Source organism: Diorhabda carinulata, chromosome 10 (genome assembly GCF_026250575.1).
Source record: "Diorhabda carinulata isolate Delta chromosome 10, icDioCari1.1, whole genome shotgun sequence".
In the NCBI taxonomy this organism is placed as follows: Eukaryota; Metazoa; Arthropoda; class Insecta; order Coleoptera; family Chrysomelidae; genus Diorhabda; species Diorhabda carinulata.
In genome coordinates this window covers 7,345,319-7,364,801 of record NC_079469.1, presented here as the reverse complement: position 1 = coordinate 7,364,801, position 19,483 = coordinate 7,345,319, and the positions used below count along the sequence as shown (strand labels likewise).

The 19,483-nt window shown below is 32.7% G+C and overlaps 1 protein-coding gene across 1 annotated transcript in view; it reads right to left on the bottom strand.

The window, feature by feature from the left end:
• The window catches only part of LOC130898484 (voltage-dependent calcium channel gamma-5 subunit-like), a 262,875-nt gene that overhangs the window by 132,932 nt on the left and 110,460 nt on the right, over positions 1-19,483 (bottom strand). Inside the window, exon 3 of the mRNA XM_057807825.1 lies at positions 13,385-13,496. Within this exon, the coding sequence (XP_057663808.1) occupies positions 13,385-13,496 (112 nt within the window). The remainder of the gene's footprint in view (positions 1-13,384; positions 13,497-19,483) is intronic.

Genomic DNA, 19,483 nt, shown 5'->3' with positions numbered 1-19,483 from the left:
TTTCAAAGGGAAACAATTGATGGAGCTTAGTAATTCACACGGACCAGTCAGACAGCTGTTCAGCTTACATAAACAGTTAATGTTGAATTCAAACTTTTTATTTTAAGACGTTGTAAAACGGAAATTGAATATATAGAGTTCAAGAAAGATTTTGAATTAATTTGGCATCAGGGTTTTTAAAAAGCAGCTGATTGTTTAATTTTAAAACAATAATAAGTCGAAGGGAATAATTTTCTACGAAATAAGGATGTTTTGTATGATCGTAAGGCTTTCAGATCAGATACAACAATATTTTAAGGAGAGTTTTATGATTAAAAAATGAGAAAACCAATTATTTAGAAGAGTATCTGACCTGAGTAATTTTTTTTTATCAATATTTGTCGATTTTTCTCATAATAGATCCTAAGAATGCCATTATAAAACGTCTCGATAAATAAAAGACATGCCAAATGCTTCCTTTTCCCGCTTTTTATCGGCCGAATCCAAAATGCAATAGGAAAAAACTTCAGTTCCGGGAATAATGCGATGATATGAAAGTGAAAAACGTTTCAGAAAGTGTTCTTTTATGTTATTTGAATGGGAAATTTGAAGTCACCTTTATTGAAAGACATGTTAACAATGTTAAAATATGTATGATAACTATAAAAGAGAATGTCGACTTGCGGAAGTACGGTAAAAATAGGTTTGAGTAGACAATAAAAACCATTTATCTATTGACAAAAGTATTTACATAGATTAGGGAAGTTTTCACACTTTCGCTGCTTCTTCTAGAAGTTCCATGAATCTATTTTAAAATATTGTAAAATATGGGGGTCGTTTATTTTTCAACCTCCCATAGGCTATAAATAAAAGACAAGTTCATATAAAACAATAATTGTATTACCAAAAGATTGGTACACTTGCGGTTACTTTTCTACATAATCACTGAAGAGATTGAGACATTTGTTATATGTGTAGACAAGCTTTTCAATTTCCGTTTTAAAGAAAGTTGCCGCCAATGTAGCCTAACCGTTCAGTAATAAGAGATTAATCAGATCATCTGAAACGACAGATTTGCGTCCTTGGCCCCCTTCATCATGCACATCACTACGGCCATCTTAAAACTTTCGACAACATTCACGCACAACACAATCACTCATGAACTTTTCCACATGCTCACTTTCACATTCTTCGATGGATTTCTGTAGCACTATTGCCTTCAACCTGTAGAAAACGAATCACACTTGGCGGGAGCATTAATAATGGCGAACATGTTTACGTAGCTGTAGCACAACGCCGACTGACGCCTGAATGTCAACAATGGCGGAGTGTGTAGTGCTGGCTTTGCAGTCGACTACAGTGCTTGCTTCTGCCTGCGTAGCGTTTCCACGGAGAGATCGGAGGTTGATAAAAGAAATGGCCCTCCTACAAGATATACATCTCTTATTTATAGTAGTTCATATGTACTACAGTATCCTTCAATTTAGTTTGTTCTTATTAAACAATTCTTATTAAACTTTTTTTCATCACATTACTATTCCATTATAGATACCTTTATGTAATTCAGTGTCAAAGTCAGATGTTGAAGCTAACCTTTTCAGACCTATTTAAAAATTTTCAAATGACTCTCTTTCTTCTTCTATTCTCATGTAAAATGTAAATCCTACATATATTTGGCATATATTTGGTACACAGAAGTCTTCCAGTTAATCCAGAACTGCTTGACCTCTATCTTTTTGGTTTGTTGTATATTTTTCCTGTCAAATTAAGGAGTATAACAACTTTGATCTTGTTGACCTGCCATCCTTATCACTCGATGTCAAATTCATATATTTCCAAATTTTGTTGAATTTTGAGAAAATTTTGGTTAGGTTTCAATACCATTGTTGGATGTACGTTATTTAATTTTATCCCTTTGACGTTTGTTTTTGACATTCATTATATCTGGTTATTTATTGCATAAGACTTTTTTTCATTCAATTTAATGGCACCATGCTGTGTGATAAAAAAAGTTATTATATTTTTATAGGTTTATAAATCATTATCTAATCATAATACATCATTAAACTTAAAATTAGAATTCTCTCCTGTTTGCCACATATCAATAATGATAATAATAATGAAAAACGAAAACCCATCCTCTTTCCTTTTTTCCCACTTTATGTCTCAACAAAGGCAAACACTGGACACAGAGAAACAAAAGATTAATATACAGTCCTATAGCTTCATTTCTATCTTAGATTGGATTAAATTAATTCAAAGAAAGTATATTCTTAGAGCAAGTAGACAGAATTGTGGAATAAGTGCTCAAAAAATACCCTATATATTACTGTGGTGTTTTTCTTATTTTTGTATACTTTTCCTATAGAATTTATAAACACTGTCTTTCTCACTTAATTTATTCAAACACCAACACTAGACAATGATTAATTATAGACTAATACTCAACCAACTTGTATGATTCATTTGAATTCACCGCAATGGACACCTCGACCTGATTCATCACATTATCCACACATTTCTGTCACATCACAGACTCAAAAAAGGAGCTTATTCAGCGTGTTTTTCTAGATATAGCGCAACAGTTCAATAACCATAATTGGCTGGGTCTGAATTGTAATTGGCTCAATGTGAACGTTTAGAATTTTCTTCCCGTATAGTTGGTTTCCTCCAAATCACTCGACACCGTCATGAACCAAGTTGACGTAGTCAACTATCCCATGGAGTTTTCAAATTCACTGGGATTGCCTGCATTACCACCTCACAATTTGAAGTTAAAAATAGGATCAGTTGTCATCATGCTGCTCAACATTAATCAACTTCGACTGTGCAGTGGAACAAGACTGGCTGTGAAAAAGGTGATGAATAACGTCATTGAGGCAATAATCATAAAGACGTTTGGCCTTTGCGATGACCATAAATAAATCGCAAGGGCAATCGTTGGAAGTTTGAGGAATTAAGTTGGAGTTTCCTTGTTTCGAGCATGGGCAATCATACGTCGTGTGTTCGCGAATATGTAAAAATACAGTTTATTAGAAAGTTTTAAATTGATTAACAGATTGTATCATAATTGTATGTGTTAGTGAATAGTTAAGTGTTAGTTGATAAATTAGTGAATAGGTAGTGTATCTAACGTGAGTGTATAAATTAATTGGGTAAGAGACAACATAGTATATATTCACCCCATCATTTAATGCAGTTTAAATGAATAAGAAAACAAAATATGAATTAATTATTCAAATATTTATACAACTACTGATAGAATAAATATTTCTTCCAATTTTTGTTCAGAGAATTTCCGATAAAAATCTGTTCCATTCATGTTTGAACATTTTAAGTTCTCTACTTTTTTTTACAAAAATGAAGATTATAAAGAAACAAATTCGAAGCATCCATTTACATATCTATTTTGATTCGATTCGCTCTTGCTGAATTGTAAGTATTTTCTCGGCAAAGAAAACACTTTTCTTTTATATAGCAATTTAAAAGCGCGGATAGACATTCAAATTTCGATCCTCACTATTGCAACCTTTAAAAATCAATTTAGTGGAAAATTAGTAAAAATTTCTGTCGCCTTTTCGCTCTTGTTCTCCTACCAGGCCAACACTTGCAATTTCACACTGAAATGAACACACAACTTTTAACACACTTTTGTCACAAGTTAAAGAACACAAACGGCATCAATTGATAGTAAGCATTAAGAAAGAATACGTTTGGATGTCTCTTAAAGTTTAAAAGAAGTGATCACTCATTTTTTTTTCAAGTTAACAAGTTGAAGCTCTAGTTTTTGGGGTCTCCATCTTGAACAAAGAGGTACAAACAGTTATCGCGCTGTATCTCGTAAACTAGCAGCCCTACCGAAAATTTTATAAAAAACTATTTGTAGAAAATTGAATTCTCTACAATGTTGGTCCTATCACGTCCATCGTAGAAAGGAAACCAAAAAAGTAATACACAAAGATATCTGAAAATTAGGAATAAATTTTCTTTTGCGTACTATATTTTTATCATTTTACAATAAAATAACATCAATGTAATATTATAGAGGGTTTCTTAGTAGTTTTCACTACAAATTTGCCTAATTCCATCAATTTATGTGGGTTCAATTACCTTTAGTTTAGTTTTAGCGCCGAACAGTCTGATTGGTTTGATTGAAACTACTTGAAATTAAACGAAACAAAAACGAAAAAAAAAACATTTTGGCTTATAGTATCCCTCTATGAGGCAACTCTAACAGAGGATTTTACTTTTCAGAAGACTGCTTCACAATGCAAGAAGTCGATTACAGAGACACGAACTCTTCATGGAATATGGGACCCTACCATTGTTATGTTACACCAGAAATCTGATTTGATTGGTTTCTTTATATACAGGGTGTGTCAAAAAATGTTGATCCCGTCTCCAGGATAGATAGAAAACTGAAAAACATTTGGGGTTTGCTCAGTGAAAAAATTTCTTACGCCATCCGTATTCAAGATGAAGGGTGCTGAAAAAAAATTATACACATTTTGTACGATTTTACCGCAACTACTAGCAACATTGTATTGGAATTTTGGAGGATTATGTTAAGGAAGTTGTGTCTCTTAGAGGATGCTAATTACACGGTTCATACCAAGTAGTATTGAACAAAACTTTTTCAATATTAGATTTATCAAGCAAAATTTCAGGTGAACTTAAACATTATTTAATTTATCACAAATTATCATTACTTCATACCAGCATCGGTTATTACTTCATAATTTCCAAATCAAAATATTCCGAAAACTGTACACAGTATCGAGTTTCATCAAAAGTACATTTTGCTCAATAAATTTAATACTGAGAAAGTTATGTTCACAACTACTTGATACGAACTGTGTAACTAGCGCCCTCCATGAGAGACAGTTATAAAAATAAATTCACTAGATGTATCAGCTCCCTTAACATATTCGTATCAAATTTCAATACATTGTTGCCAGTGGTTGCGGCAAAATCTAAAAAAAATGTGTATTGTTTTTTCTCTTCAATCCTCTTTATCTTAAATTCGGATGGCGTTACGAAATTTTTTTACTAAGCATACCCCAAATATTTTTCAGTTTTATATCTATCCTAGAGACGGAATCACTTTTTTTGGAAACACTCTGTATGAACATACTCTTATATTGAATGCTTTATTTGTTTCTAAATCAACGCGTATATAAATTTTCCTGATATTTTACCACTAAACTTTAATACCAACAGTGTTATCTCAAGATTGCTGTTATATCATTTTGACAACCAGCTCATGCTATTTATGAAATCTCATAAGGAACAAACTTTTGTTATTGTGCTCTTGATAATTGTGTGCAATTTATCCTGAAATTTCACCTCAATAATTCTTCAAGTCTAGAGTTTTTTACGTGATATGATATGAAATGTACGAACGTTGTATAGAAATTTTTACTGTCTGGTTTTGTCTTGGAAACGGGGAATATTATGACTATTACTAATATTAAGTACTTTCTTTCCTTTAACAGAAAATTGACGATATTTTTAGTATCCACTATGTTTTTATTGCGTCTTTCAAAATTCTAATTAGGATAAACTCCATAGTAATTATTGGGAAAATTTTTTTTCAAAATCTGTAACTAGCAAAAACGTTCCGAATTTTCTGGTTTCTGTTATTAGTAGTCTTACTGTGGTTATTTTTCAAATGCTTTCGTCCAGACGTTTACAAAAAAAATACGACAAAGTGTTTCAGCAGTTTTGATTTCTTTCCTCAGGTAAGATTTTGAAAATAAACAAGTTTTTCAAAAATTAAGAATACAACATTCTATTGAATTCTGAAATTCCAAATTTCTGTTTAGTTAAGATGTTGTATCATTATGGGGTACAAACAATTAGTGTCCAATAAACTTAACTCATAAATTTATAACTTTCCGCTATCAATTCATATCAAATAAATTCTTTATTGACACAACGTTTCAAAAAACTAATCTTCTAATACATGCTATTGAAATGAGTTTAAAGAATGAAAACGGTGCAATTTGATTTTCGAATGTAAACTCTCAGACTACTAGTATACGTTACTGCTTAAGCTATTTAAAAATTTATTTGCACTTGCTGCATTCTCCGCTCATCTGGCAGCTGCTTTTTGTCGAATAATATCGATTCAAAGTGGTATGCAAAAAGCGGAATGCGTTAATAATTTAGTTGGCAGCACTTTAAACTTAGAACTTCGTAAAATCTGAACGAAATTGTTTAGGTAATAAATCATATCTGAAAGGAAACTAGTTAGTAGGACTACGCTGTCTGTTTGGAATATCGAGATAAGTGATGAATTTTATGAAACCTTTTGGTATATTTCAAGTGATGTGTGTTTCTATGGGGTAATTGGGTATTAACAACATTCTACATGATATAACAATAGAGGGATTATGTTTATGTTATTGACATTTGATAACTACTTTGAGAGAAATTGAATATTATACAAGTCAAATCGATCTTTGACACATCTCAAACTGTATTAAGACATAGACATTGATATAAAAAATGCTAGGCTTCGGTTATACATGGAGCCTTGCATGACTTAACCTCTTCTCACATACAGAAACAGAGTATATTATGATACGGAGAAAACTGCCTCACAGTGAACCAAGATACACGGTAAAATTTAATATTTGTACGTTTTCTTTTCTCTTACAGACAGTGCGACTTATCATTTTTACTGTGGGGAGCGCTACATTGTTTTCGCGCATTTCAAGAAAATTATCCGGTACATTTTACTAAAATTTTGGTACCAAGTGGCTATTTGGTTTTGTGAATTTCTTTGTGACATTTAGTTAAGTGATTACGACAAGTATATATCGTCTATCGTTTTTGAACCAGTTAACTGGTTCAATGTGTACTATTTCATTGTGCACCACTTTGTGTGACCATATTTTTTCCGTTGTTTTAGCATGGCTCGTCAAAAGAAAGACCGTAATATCGGCAAACATTCCAAAGAATAAATAAGAGAGGCTCTTGATCTAACATGTCATGGTTTGAGAAAAGCAGCAAAAAGAACTGGTCATGCTCATCCCGCACTAAAAACTAGAAGGTGCAGTTATATAAACACCGAATTATGAAGTAAATAGAATTTTCACGCGTGAAGAGGAAACATCTTTAATTTTTATGGTGTAACAGATAGATTGCAGGAGGATAGCCTACGAAATGGCCAAGAATAATAATATTAGAATACCTCTTCGTTGGAGAACACAATTGCTGGATTTGAATGGCTGTGATCATTTCCACATCCACAACTTTTACTGAGTCACTTAAGAGTTGTTATTTGGCAAGGACAGGTTCATTTAATCGTGCTAATATGAAAGCATTTTTTGACAACTTACATAACGTGTTGCAGAGGCATTCATCTTTTGCTAACGGGATTCGCCTATTCAATATCGACGAGGCTTCCATTACAACTCTCTAAATCTTGTATTTTGTTAATTCTTTTATTAGTTATACTGCCTCGGTCGGTTCAATGTGTTTCAAATTTTTGGAAGTAGAGTAGGTGTTATGTTAATTTTAATAGAGCAAACAATTCATCAAACAGTTTTCAGAAGTTTTTATTTCAAAAATGCGGCGGATATGCCAATAATAAAGATTAACGAAGGCGGATTGCATGCTCTAATAACTGGACGCAGTTTGTAGGTGAATGCCTAATAACTTAGATTGTCAGTGGCTAAATGGTACCTATAACCTTTAATAATAAAGACTTGGCGGTCTACATTTCCGTTTAGCTTTTCCAGATATTGAATAATTTTCACAAATAAGTAATCTCAGTCATCGCCTTCACCGTTAATTTTTGACTTTTATTTCACTCCTATATTTTTCATAGGTAAACAGTTTTTTCATTATTCAAATGAGCTAAGACTGGTTGTGGAGATGTGTAAGAAAAAACTAACAATTTATCAGATCAGAAAACGAAAATGTTGCTAAATATCGACGATGTTTATATGAGGTTTGGATTCTTTCTCGTACAATAATCAAAGCTATCTAATCTCTATGACCAAAATGAGTTATTAGCTCAGTGACGAGTACTAGAGTCATTCTGTATAAACTAGAGGAGATGATGGATGACATACTGTATTTTTCAAAACACCGTCCTCACATAGTAAGTTCTGAGTGCAGTTGAATATACAATTTATTCATAGAACAAGTGCGAAATATGATATATAACGATTTTCAAGTCAATTTAAGTAAACAACAAAGTTTTCACTTATCTGAATTTATTTTCTATCTTAAGGAATTCAGTTTTGATCTTATTTTTCGAGATCTCATTCATTCACTCATCTTATTTCTACACAAATTTTCATTCTCTACTATTTTTGGAGCTAATTTGAGTGTACTATAGAAAAATTGTATTCTTCCTTTTGCTATTTCTTTTCCTTTTTGCTACTGCACGAAACTACTTTCATCAACTTTCTTATGAAATTTATTTCAAAACTTTTCGAGAAATTTTGATTTTTACTAATTTTATTGCTCAAAATTTCATGAATATTGAATGTGTTGGACATCTTATAACTATATAATATAACTTATAGCCGTTTTAAAAAATGTGACACAAATCTGACTGGTGAAGAAATATAATCAAAACATTAATTATTATATTTCATTTACATAATCCTAAAAATTCTAATCAACAACATATTCAACCAAAAAAAAATGTTATTTCCATCAACATGATTATCGTATCATAATGGTAATACGGTAGAACCCAAATTGTACAATTTGTTACCGGCTCATAAACGAGATTCAGAGAATCATGTTTTATTTAACCGTTCCCAACCTCAAAACGTGAATATATCCCAAATATAATGTGAGCTTTGTTTGCTATACGCCACGTAAAAGTATGTAAATATTGTGGTTCATGAGATACTTTATTATTAATTTTATTCCATGGATTTTCATCGTCAGGTTTATATCAATTATATTTTCAAGTTCAAAGAAATTGCGCTTTGGAAGAACATGCATTGATGTTATACCAACCTTGAACTATTTTCCATTAGTTAAAGTGATGTTTTACTTACAATTATGAAATGTATAAAGTATCAATTTAACCATCTTAGTTTGTTGATAGTAAGTAATCTCTTATTTCCCAAGTGGGAATAATCTAGGTGATCTTGACGAGAATCATCGTTATTTATTGTACAGGAATGTTGTTTCTTCTTTTATTATATATGTCACAAAGACACATGCTGTGTCAATTTATTTGTATTGATATATTGTTGTTTGGTGACCATAGTACATTCAAAATTTGGTTTAAGTTTTTGTCGGACAAAGAAAAAGTTTTGTTGACCAGTGTATTTAGTTTTATAGCTGCAAGTAAGCTTTATTTTGTATTTTTAAAGCTTTCTTTTCTATAATCATCTAGGATTTGAAAGATTATTTGTTTCTGTCCTTATCCTGAATCTGTGTTCAGATTTTTCACTTCTTTGTAAAAATCTAAAGGTTTGTAACAAGAAATCTTTGTTGGGAAACTAAGTGATCCAATTGTTCTCCATTTTTTCTAGCAAGAACTACCAAACGTTGGGCAAGCTCTAATGAGGTTCATATATCAAATATGTAAACGAGGCACATTTGTGGTCGTTGCTTTATCGCCACATGTGGTAATAAGTAATTTGTATAATAAACAAAGTAGTGTTTTGGACTGTAAATAAACAAAAACATTAAAAATTTTACTATTGTTCGTAAGTGGAATCCAAACAATCCGTAAAACGTGATTATGCTATTTTTTTGTCCTGCATTTACATTCTAGAAGCGAAAGGATTTGTTATTCAATTCGATTCTAAATCATTCCATTTAAAGGACTACTTTTACTTCCATTTCATGTTGAAGTAGCAATAAATCATTCTCCCATCTTCCTCTCATCCTCCCATCATAAGCGTGTCTACTTTTTGTAAAATTTCTAAAATGGAAACTCATCTCAGCTATATCGAAATAAACATGAATTTTCTGTTGCGATCATTTATCTTAATATTTAACAATTAGTGTCGAGGGACTTCCACGACTCAAATGGAAGCTCATCCTAATACACTTTAAAATTATACGGAGTTCATGAACTATGTTGTGCAACTGGAACACTCAAAGCATGAAATACCATATTAATGCAAGTGTTTACTGACATATGTTCAAAACACACACGCAACATTTACTTTCCATATTAGAATTTATTTAAACAGCATTACCTCAAAATAGTTTTGGTACTGTTCTAAGAACTCGTAGATTATTGAAAATATTGACTCTTAACTTTGTGTGGTTACAGCGCATATGAATTTGTTCAAAACACACACGAAACATCCACTTTCCATATTGAAATTTATTTAAAAATATCATTAATTCAACACAAACTTTCAAAGTTCATACATTTTCACCTTTGTAATGACTCATCACGATATTTATGGAATCGTGAGGCACATGGATTTGAAATTTCATAACAATATTTCTTTCGTCGAGTAGAGGTCAGCTAAGGATGTATTTTACAGAATTTCATTCACAGAGTGCTCTGGGGGCGTTATCAAATTAATAGAAAAATGACATTTTGTTTGTTAAGACTCTTTCACTTTATGACATATTATAGAAAAACTACACTTGACTGATCATCATCATCATCATCGCACAACCGAAACCACAGAAGGTACAATGATGAAACTTGGACAGTAGATTTTGTTTAGTACGTACTGAATACACTGTTCACACCACCACTACACCAATACTCACAATTACACTGTCTGACGCGCGATTAAAAAGGTAAACTGTGTACCTTCAGTATCTGAAGACGATAACTTGGTTATCGAAACGCGCGTCAGACTGTAATTGTGAGTGTTGGTGTAAACAGTGTATTCAGTAAGGATATCGCCAACGATTCCAACAATTCCAGCTTAACTGTTTAGTACGTAACCTCATAATTGGAAATGATTTCTGAATTTTTTACGCCCAAGTTGATTTAATGTGGAATGGAAATCTGTGTAAGTATGGTAAATAATAATACGGGAATAGAATATTATTCGCCTAAGAGAAAGTAAGACGTACATTGATCTTGTTATACAGGGTGTTCCTTTTAAGAACGGACTTAAGCGTATAAAGGAGCCCAAAATATGACAACAGGGAGAAATTTACCTCTTTACCAAGTTGCATCCTTGAGACATGTATTTAACAAAAGTTATGCACCCAATGTTCATATTTTGGGCTCCCATATAAGTTTCCTTTCTGTGTCGGTACTTAAGCGAGACATTCTTTATAGTTTCACGTCATTTTTGTCAACTTTATGTCTATTTATACTGACAGATCTATATAAATGTTTAAACTAAAATTACAAAATTCCTACCGATTTTTATTATAATTATATCCTATGTATAATTCGATTTCTATTTGGAATCTCTTTTTAACGTTGAGATACTTCACGATAATAACATCAATTATAACATCAAATAGATTCCTTTTCCATCCTGTTTCTAATTAAAATGTATAATAGGAAGTCAGCACTTACGAAATTCCCAATTCTCTGTGTTCCATCACCTTTCTTGCTCTTCGGATGATTTTTCAGGCAAGCAGATATGTAGGACGTGGCAGAAAGATTGTTATAAATTGACAAAAGAAACGTCAAGTAGTAAACGGATACTGATAGAGTTAATAAATCTTGAAGATGAATGGCAGCGAGGCTGGTCTTTCGTTACAAAAGTGAAAAATAAGGAGAAAAGTCCCTAGACACTAATTGTTGGGCATTAAGATGAATGATCATACTCGAGATTCATGTTGGTTTCGGCGATTGGTGAGATGGATATTCTACATCTTATATTTTACGTTTAGTTCAATTTACGCAGTGAAAATCTGACGTTGATTGCATGAATTTCGAGAAATGATTCACTTTTGAGACATTTTTACGACGATGATGCCGATAAGTAATAGTTGAATACCCAATTTTTGAAATAGAAATTTTTTGTAAAACCGGTTGAAAATTTTTTATTTTATTACAAAATTCTCATCAATCGGATACTAGTTATTAGCGATTCAATTTCTTTAACAGAACAAGTTGAATGTTACTATTTTTGTTGAATTAAGCCTTTGTTATGTGATGCAATACTTTTATTTGAAAGGCCTCAGCCCAACGAATATAAAAGCTGAACTGGATCCTACTCTAGGGAGACTGCTCTTGCTTTATCAACAGTAAAATATTGGGTAGCAGAGTTTTAACGAGGCCGGACGATCTGTTAAGACCAGCATCGCAGTGGTTGAACAAATGTTGAAGAAGTACTGGATAATCGTTGACTGGAAGCTAGCAGACAAAGTAAGCATTTTGAAAAATGCGGTATATCGCATATTAACTGGAAATTTTGACATGAGAAAGCTTTACGCGAAATGGGTGCCGCGTTTGTTCACAAAGGAACAAAAACAGCGTCGTGAAGTTATTTCCATCGAGTGTGTGGCAAGGTTCCATCATGAAAAAGGAGAAATTATCAACGGCGAGTATTATTCGAACTTATTTCAGCTTTTAAGTGAAGAAATTAAGCAAAACGGCCATATTTGACTGAGAATAAATTGTTGTTTTATTAAGACAATGCACCAGTTTGGACATCCGCTATTGCAATGGCCAAAATTAATGAATTAAAGTTTGAATTGTTACTTAATGTACTCTATTCGCCAAATTTAGTCCCCTGGGATTTTTCTCTGTTCCCAGACTTAAAAAAATGGTTCAGTGATCAAATATTGCCCAACAATTAAGTGGTAATCTTAGTAGTTGATGGCTATTTTGATGAACTTGACAATTTTTATTATAACGAGGGTATCGAGCTTTTGGAACATCGCTATGAGAATTGTATAAGGTAAAAAGGAGATCACGGCTAAAAATAAATATATTTTTATCCAAAAAATTCTTGTTTTTCTCTGTTGGGCTAAGTAATTCTGGGTTCAACCTCGTAGAGACTATGGTTCAAATTTAATGCAAAGTATATGTCAAATTTTTTTTGAAACTCTCTGTAAATTATCTCTGTATTATAATTTGTCTAATTTTTGAGGAGAATTAATAGAAGTAGATAAGATCTAATTCAATTTTCGCTTTTTCTCATACATCATCCTTCTCGAACAAAACTTTCCTTATTGGACACAATCTATTGTTCGTTCCTGTTAACGTCAAAATCCAAATTCCTCGCGGACATGTCTCTTATCGTATCAACGTTAAAACCTTCAAGGCAAACACAAAGTAGTTATAAACTGAAATTGATCAATTTCGATAATCGGAGCTTAAGGTATACATTAAATTATTGATGAATTCAACGTAGTGATGTAAAGAGCCAAACTTCAATCGCGACCCAAGATTAACGGTAGAATTCTACTGGGTATTAAACTCAACATAAACATAATATCTGATACTAGACAGTTATAAGGGATCTCTACTTTGTAAACATACCTCATGCGCGATACAAATACAGGAGCAAGGTCTAAATTGGTCCATATACCGAGATCCCCCAGGTCTTCCCAACCGGAATACTTCACCAGCACGCAAGTAGGGGAAGGAACGTCTGAAACAATAAAAATTCTAATTAGTCTCTAGAGGTCTCTAAAATATCAACACTTTTGTTACTTTTATTTCTGTTGCTTTAATTCAACGCGGATTTTCACAAATTAGGGTCTAGATTGATGTTATATTTTTTATATTATTTTTACTTGAACTTGGTAATATTTTTAATACTTTTTTCTGCTTATTTTCCAGGAAATTGATAGTGTATTAATCGTTGAAGATAATCCTCATTATACTGTACTTTCCAACGGTCAGTTATACAGCTACACTTCTATTTAATGGCTCAGTACATCGTTAATATTGCAAATACCTAGTGAAGTAATATCAATCCTCACTAGACAATCTACTCATCGCCATTAGAAAAATAATTGGCACAGTTTTTCCTTCCTATTGTTGTAGGAAAAATTTTACAAGGGAACGTCTTTACGAAGGAACGTCATGAGCAATAACTGCAAACGAAAATTTTACCAGTATCTGCAAAGATGTGTCCAAACGGCAACAATCCCAAATTACCAGGTTATAATATCAGGTATCAACAAGATGGTGGACTAGCCGAGAAAATAGAGCACAAAAAAGACAAAACCAAAGAATTTCCAAAGAGGTTCTCAGGAATCTTTGTGAGCAAATATTATGAATAAAAAATGAAAATTGCATTTGTACGGGGGAAAATGTATTTTGGAAAGGACATCTCGAGTGATTGGAAAATTATAACAAGAAAAATATTGCCGGAAAGGATTTCAATTTTACTACTCGGGAGGTTCTGAACACGAATATCATGACAGAAAAGGTCTAAGAGGTACCTGGTTCCTAAAGTGATCAGTATTCACGTCGTCTTCTAGAGTTTCGTAAAACTTGACTGAATATATATATACACATATGTATATATATATATATATATATATATATATATATATATATATATATATATATCCTGGGAGTTTAGAGGTTGCTAAACTCGAATATCATGACGGCAATGACCTGCAAGGTACGGATACCACTTGGATGAGATTTATAGAATACATAAAAAGATTCAAATAAATGCTTTCAACCAACGCAAAGAAGAAGAAGAGTCTGCATACGAAGAAAATGAAATGAAAGGCGCCGAAAATGAAGAAACAGAATTATAATGCAGCAGAAACGGCAATCATTTTTTTTTACTATTTAACTGAATTTTATTTTTAAAGAAACATGGAAATGGATTAGTTATTCAGCCTGCAGCCTCGTACACTCTTTCTGTTGTCATATTCGTGCTCAACGACCTCTAAAATTCCCAGTATGTATACATTAGAACAATTTCATTCATTCGACGGGGTTCCAGGGAAAGACGTATAATTCCTATTCACAATTTTTAGCTTGATCTTTTTAGCTTTACAAATCTTGATCTATCATGCACGTGATGTTCATAGTCAAAGTCGGGAAAGGACAAGTAGAGTAGTTTCAACTTGTGGATGTGATATCACTCCTATGAAAAATATGAGTAACTCTCTGCTACTACTTTCAAGCTACATAGAAAAGTTATAAGCCAAAGTTTAGTCGATAAACTCTTTTCGTATGAAGAAAACCTTGGTGATTTCTCTAGTATTGTAATCTGCGATCAATAAACAATTTTATTCTATCCAAAATTGCTATGATTATCCTAAGTTGAAGTTCTTTGATGTGTTTAATAAAGTAACATTAACACCACTATGAAGGATATCGCAAAGCATGCAAATAGATAGCTAACTCAAAAGGTTTCGCCTTCTTATGTCCTCTCTCTAGGTTGATTTTGCCTAGGAGCTGGATAACTTTGATGTTTACGTATTTTAACAGCCTTGGAAAATTTAGTGGTAACATGCCTTACAGTTTCTTCAAGCCCCGAAGGAGGTCACTATGACGAAAATACAAAGGTAAATCAACCAAATTCCTTAATATTTCAATTTGGTATTTTTGGGTATTGCTTTCGCCGCCCCATCCCCATAATTGAATCCAGTGGTTCCAAACCGATTTCAGATTTTGTTTAAATATAAATAATCTATTGTGAATTGATAAAATGGATTTTTATTTAAGTTATAAGCAAATTTTCGTATATCTGATACCAAATTCTTCTCGTTTCTTTTGATACGAGCTTTCCAGAGTAACTTCGCATACGTTAGTTCTGGACATTTAGCTTTGTATTAGTATGTGGTATTTATTCGTCGTCGTGCTCCGTTTATTTGTAAAATTGATATGTACCGATTTATTTGGTTTTTTAGCTAAAGGACCTGCCGAAACACACTAGATTGTAGTTGATTTCTTCAAAGTTTGAGCAAGCATCTTATTGTTTTATTCCTGAGATTCGTTATCACATTTAGGACTCTAAAAGTAATATATATTTCCAGTTTGTTTTAGAGCCTTTCACACCAAAAATTGTCAAATATCTGATGTACGTCGGAAAAGACAGATGAGTAGATCTTCTTTCCTTTTAAAGTGTTCTATATGATATGTACTTCTCTATAGAAGAGTAGAAGCTAAACTGATATCTCTTCTTTCTCTTTTCTTAAGACTTAGTTTTATTCCTTCTACTATTCACCGCCTTGAGAAGTATATTTCCAGTTTTCGTGCCTTCTCTTGGAAGCCTTGAACTAGGTTTGTCATCCTTTGCCCATTTAGCCCATAGATCTTCCATCATTCTGTCGACGTGATCTTTCAAATCGTCGTCTCGATCTCGTGAATCGTATTAATCTTAAATTTTAAGATGTTCTCTTATAGATCTGCTCCCATGATGTTCTCCGTTTCTGTTGTATCCACTGGAGTTTCCTGTGAATATGTAAGTTTAGGTTTTACGATTGTTTTATATATACGAACCCGGAGAGGACTTTTTTACGTTCGTACGTTCGTTGTTGTAAGTTTTTGCTGATTTTGATCTCGATTCCTATGTGTGAAGGTATTAATTATAAATTCTCAAGTATATGAATATTTTTGTCGATGAATTCGAGAAATATATAGTGAGAAAAATCATTAACTCATTTACAACTATCGAAAAAATGGTGCTTTATAAGAAAATAATATTCAAAGCTCCTAAAAATGAACAGCGTTGAGTAAAAGTAAAATTTGACTTTTACTGTTAATCGATTCGAGTATGTGTTCAGGTATTTTCATGACTATGAATGTTAAGGAAACACTTATTTTGATCTCAGTTCATACAGATGGGAGTAAAATATGATAACTGATAGCAGAAAAAGGGCATTCAATTTCTTATTGCCTAACTACTTGATACTTCATATTTCTCTGTGCAGCTTTTTGTATCGATAAATGTTCATTCAAATTCAGGATATGATATGTGAATAAATATCTCAGCAAAAGCAATATATAAATATACATAATATATATTCTTTCAAAGGAAACGGATAACTGTTTAATACTTTATTTGATATCGTCGTATTATTAAATTTCTCCTGGAATACTGGAGTAAAAATGTACCAATAACACATCAAATAAATTTTCAGTGATTTGACGGCTTCCAATTTTCCTCCATATATTTTTCTGATTGTTCAAAAGAATTCTCCGCGCCTCAAAGAGAGATCTGCACTGCAATCGATCGATTTCTATTTTATTCGAAAGAGAAATTTACTCACAGAAATGCAAATTATATAGATGGTACACGGGGGATTCTTTTCGGCAGCGAGAGAGGAATATAAACTGGAATTTGTGTAAGCCAGTATCAGAACGTAACATATCGTTATTTAGGACTTCGAACGAATATCATAATTCAGCTTCTATAAATAAATAAATGTACATAGTATTCCACGTGGCTAAGCTCCTTTCGACGCAAGGATATCATTTTAAAAAGCTTTCAGGGAAAAATGGAAAGCTGTTAGGGGGAAATAAGAAATTTTATGTTGAAAGTAAGATAAGAAATAACTCAGAATCGCATTAAAGTATGAAGTGTGATTATCTTTTGGAATTATTAATTGATAATAAATTAATATTTTAAACTGATAGTTGAGATGTTATGGGAAGGATTATCATGAAATCAAATTAAATTTATATCAATGTCAGATATATATTAACCCTTAGTATGAAAATCTCTTGGAAAGTATTTACGGAGTTCTCGTTGTTGAATGAACAAAGTGATTTACCATTTCCATGTTCTTTTTCTGTATACTCCGTCTTCTTCAATTCCACCGTGAATCTATGTGAGCACTTCACATTGCCATCTTTCTAGTTTAGAAAAGCCACTTTTACATTAGATCCAAACAGTTATTTCCATGAACGAAATCATACCACAACATCAATTCGGTTACAGAGGGAACACTCCACAATTCAACAATTTCATAGGATAATTAACATAATTAGAAAAACCGTCGAAAGAAAAAAGATTTGTGTTAACGTTCGACAGAGTCTAGCATTACAGTTCTCTCAAGTAAAATCAAATTACCATACAATAGAATCTGGAGTACCTCAAGGTAGCGTTCTCGGCCCATTTCTGTGTCTCATATTTACAGCAGACGTTTCAATCACAAACGATACTACTACGGTACTAAATGATGATTTTCCCTTCAAGACAATTGATTGTTATTTTTTAGACTAACAACTCATAGTAAGACAGCTAAACATCACTCCGTGGATCCGGAAAGTGGGAACCAGCTTATCCGTGATAATTTTGTTCTTGTGACCTTGTACAAGTGAAAATGCAGCGTTCGTTTGGATGATGATTGTTTCTGTGAGTCAGTTTAAAAGAACATGTCCCGTTAGATCGGCAAATATTTCGTTAGAACAAAGCCTTTTTGAGAGATCGAAAACGAGAAACACGAAGTTCACAGCCTGCAATGTTACACGAGTGTGCTAACTAACCAACCGTTTAATAGTATCGAAATGTTTGTAGAGCCTGGTAGAACTCTGAACTTATCTGTAACTCCACAAACGAGAATCGAAACGACCGGTCAAATATCACAACACGACAATGCTTTGGTTTATCTTATTTGAAATGATTGAAGCACGGATGCCAACGTTTCCCCAGCTTCCATACAGCCCAAATCGAAGCGTTCGGTCAAATATTTCACCAAGACAAAGCTCTGGCTTACACTGACTTCATCTTCTTTGGAATGATGAGGCACAGATGCCAACGATTCCTCTGCTTTCATACAGCACAAACGTAGCCCCTATCGACTTATTTTTGTTTAATACCTTTGAGTACTAAGCATTTCGAAACAGAATCATTGAAGGGCAACATCGAAAGACATGCCTAGAGCAATGAATTTGACAGCTGAAAGGGTTTCTAGTGCTGACGTATTGATGCAGAGTCTGTTTGAAGATCACTTGTATTAAACAGCAGTTCAATGTCTAATTTTTAATAGAATTACTGACATTGCCTTCAAGATAGGCCGTGTATATTCAAGCAATATATTATCGTCCATAACAGATGTGGATAATGGTATCATATTTAAAAATATTCACATTCTAAGTAAATGAATATTTCATTGTGTAAATATTCTTAAGAAATAATTTCCTACCTGTACGATAAGGTAAACTGGGTTACAGTAGCTGATTTGTTGGAGAGAAGATATAGAAGTCTGGTTTCCCATACAATTTCTACATCCAACACTCACGGTTTTATTGTATTAATACATTAACGTTGCGTTGGCTACGATGTACTACTACGAACATACGTTTCAATGAAAGGTAAACCTACATTATGTTGTATAAACTCATCATGTTGTAATTTTCTCTAGTTTATTTTCGGTTATAACAGTGTTCTCTAGAATATTCCATTTCGAATTTTACCGGGGTCAATTAATATTCATGGATGAGACCGCCAAATATCATCATACTGTGCTGAAATTGAATTCAAAGAATGTGTATAAAAGAATTTACCTTCAAAGTAACCCTTTGTGGAATGATAAAGATACATAAATCGATATTTCATTTCACCAAAACAATATCAAACTTATTTCCAGGAATCGATCTGAATATTCAATATTTTTCTCTCAATTTCCCATTTATTTCGAAGAGGTTATTCCATCTTTATAC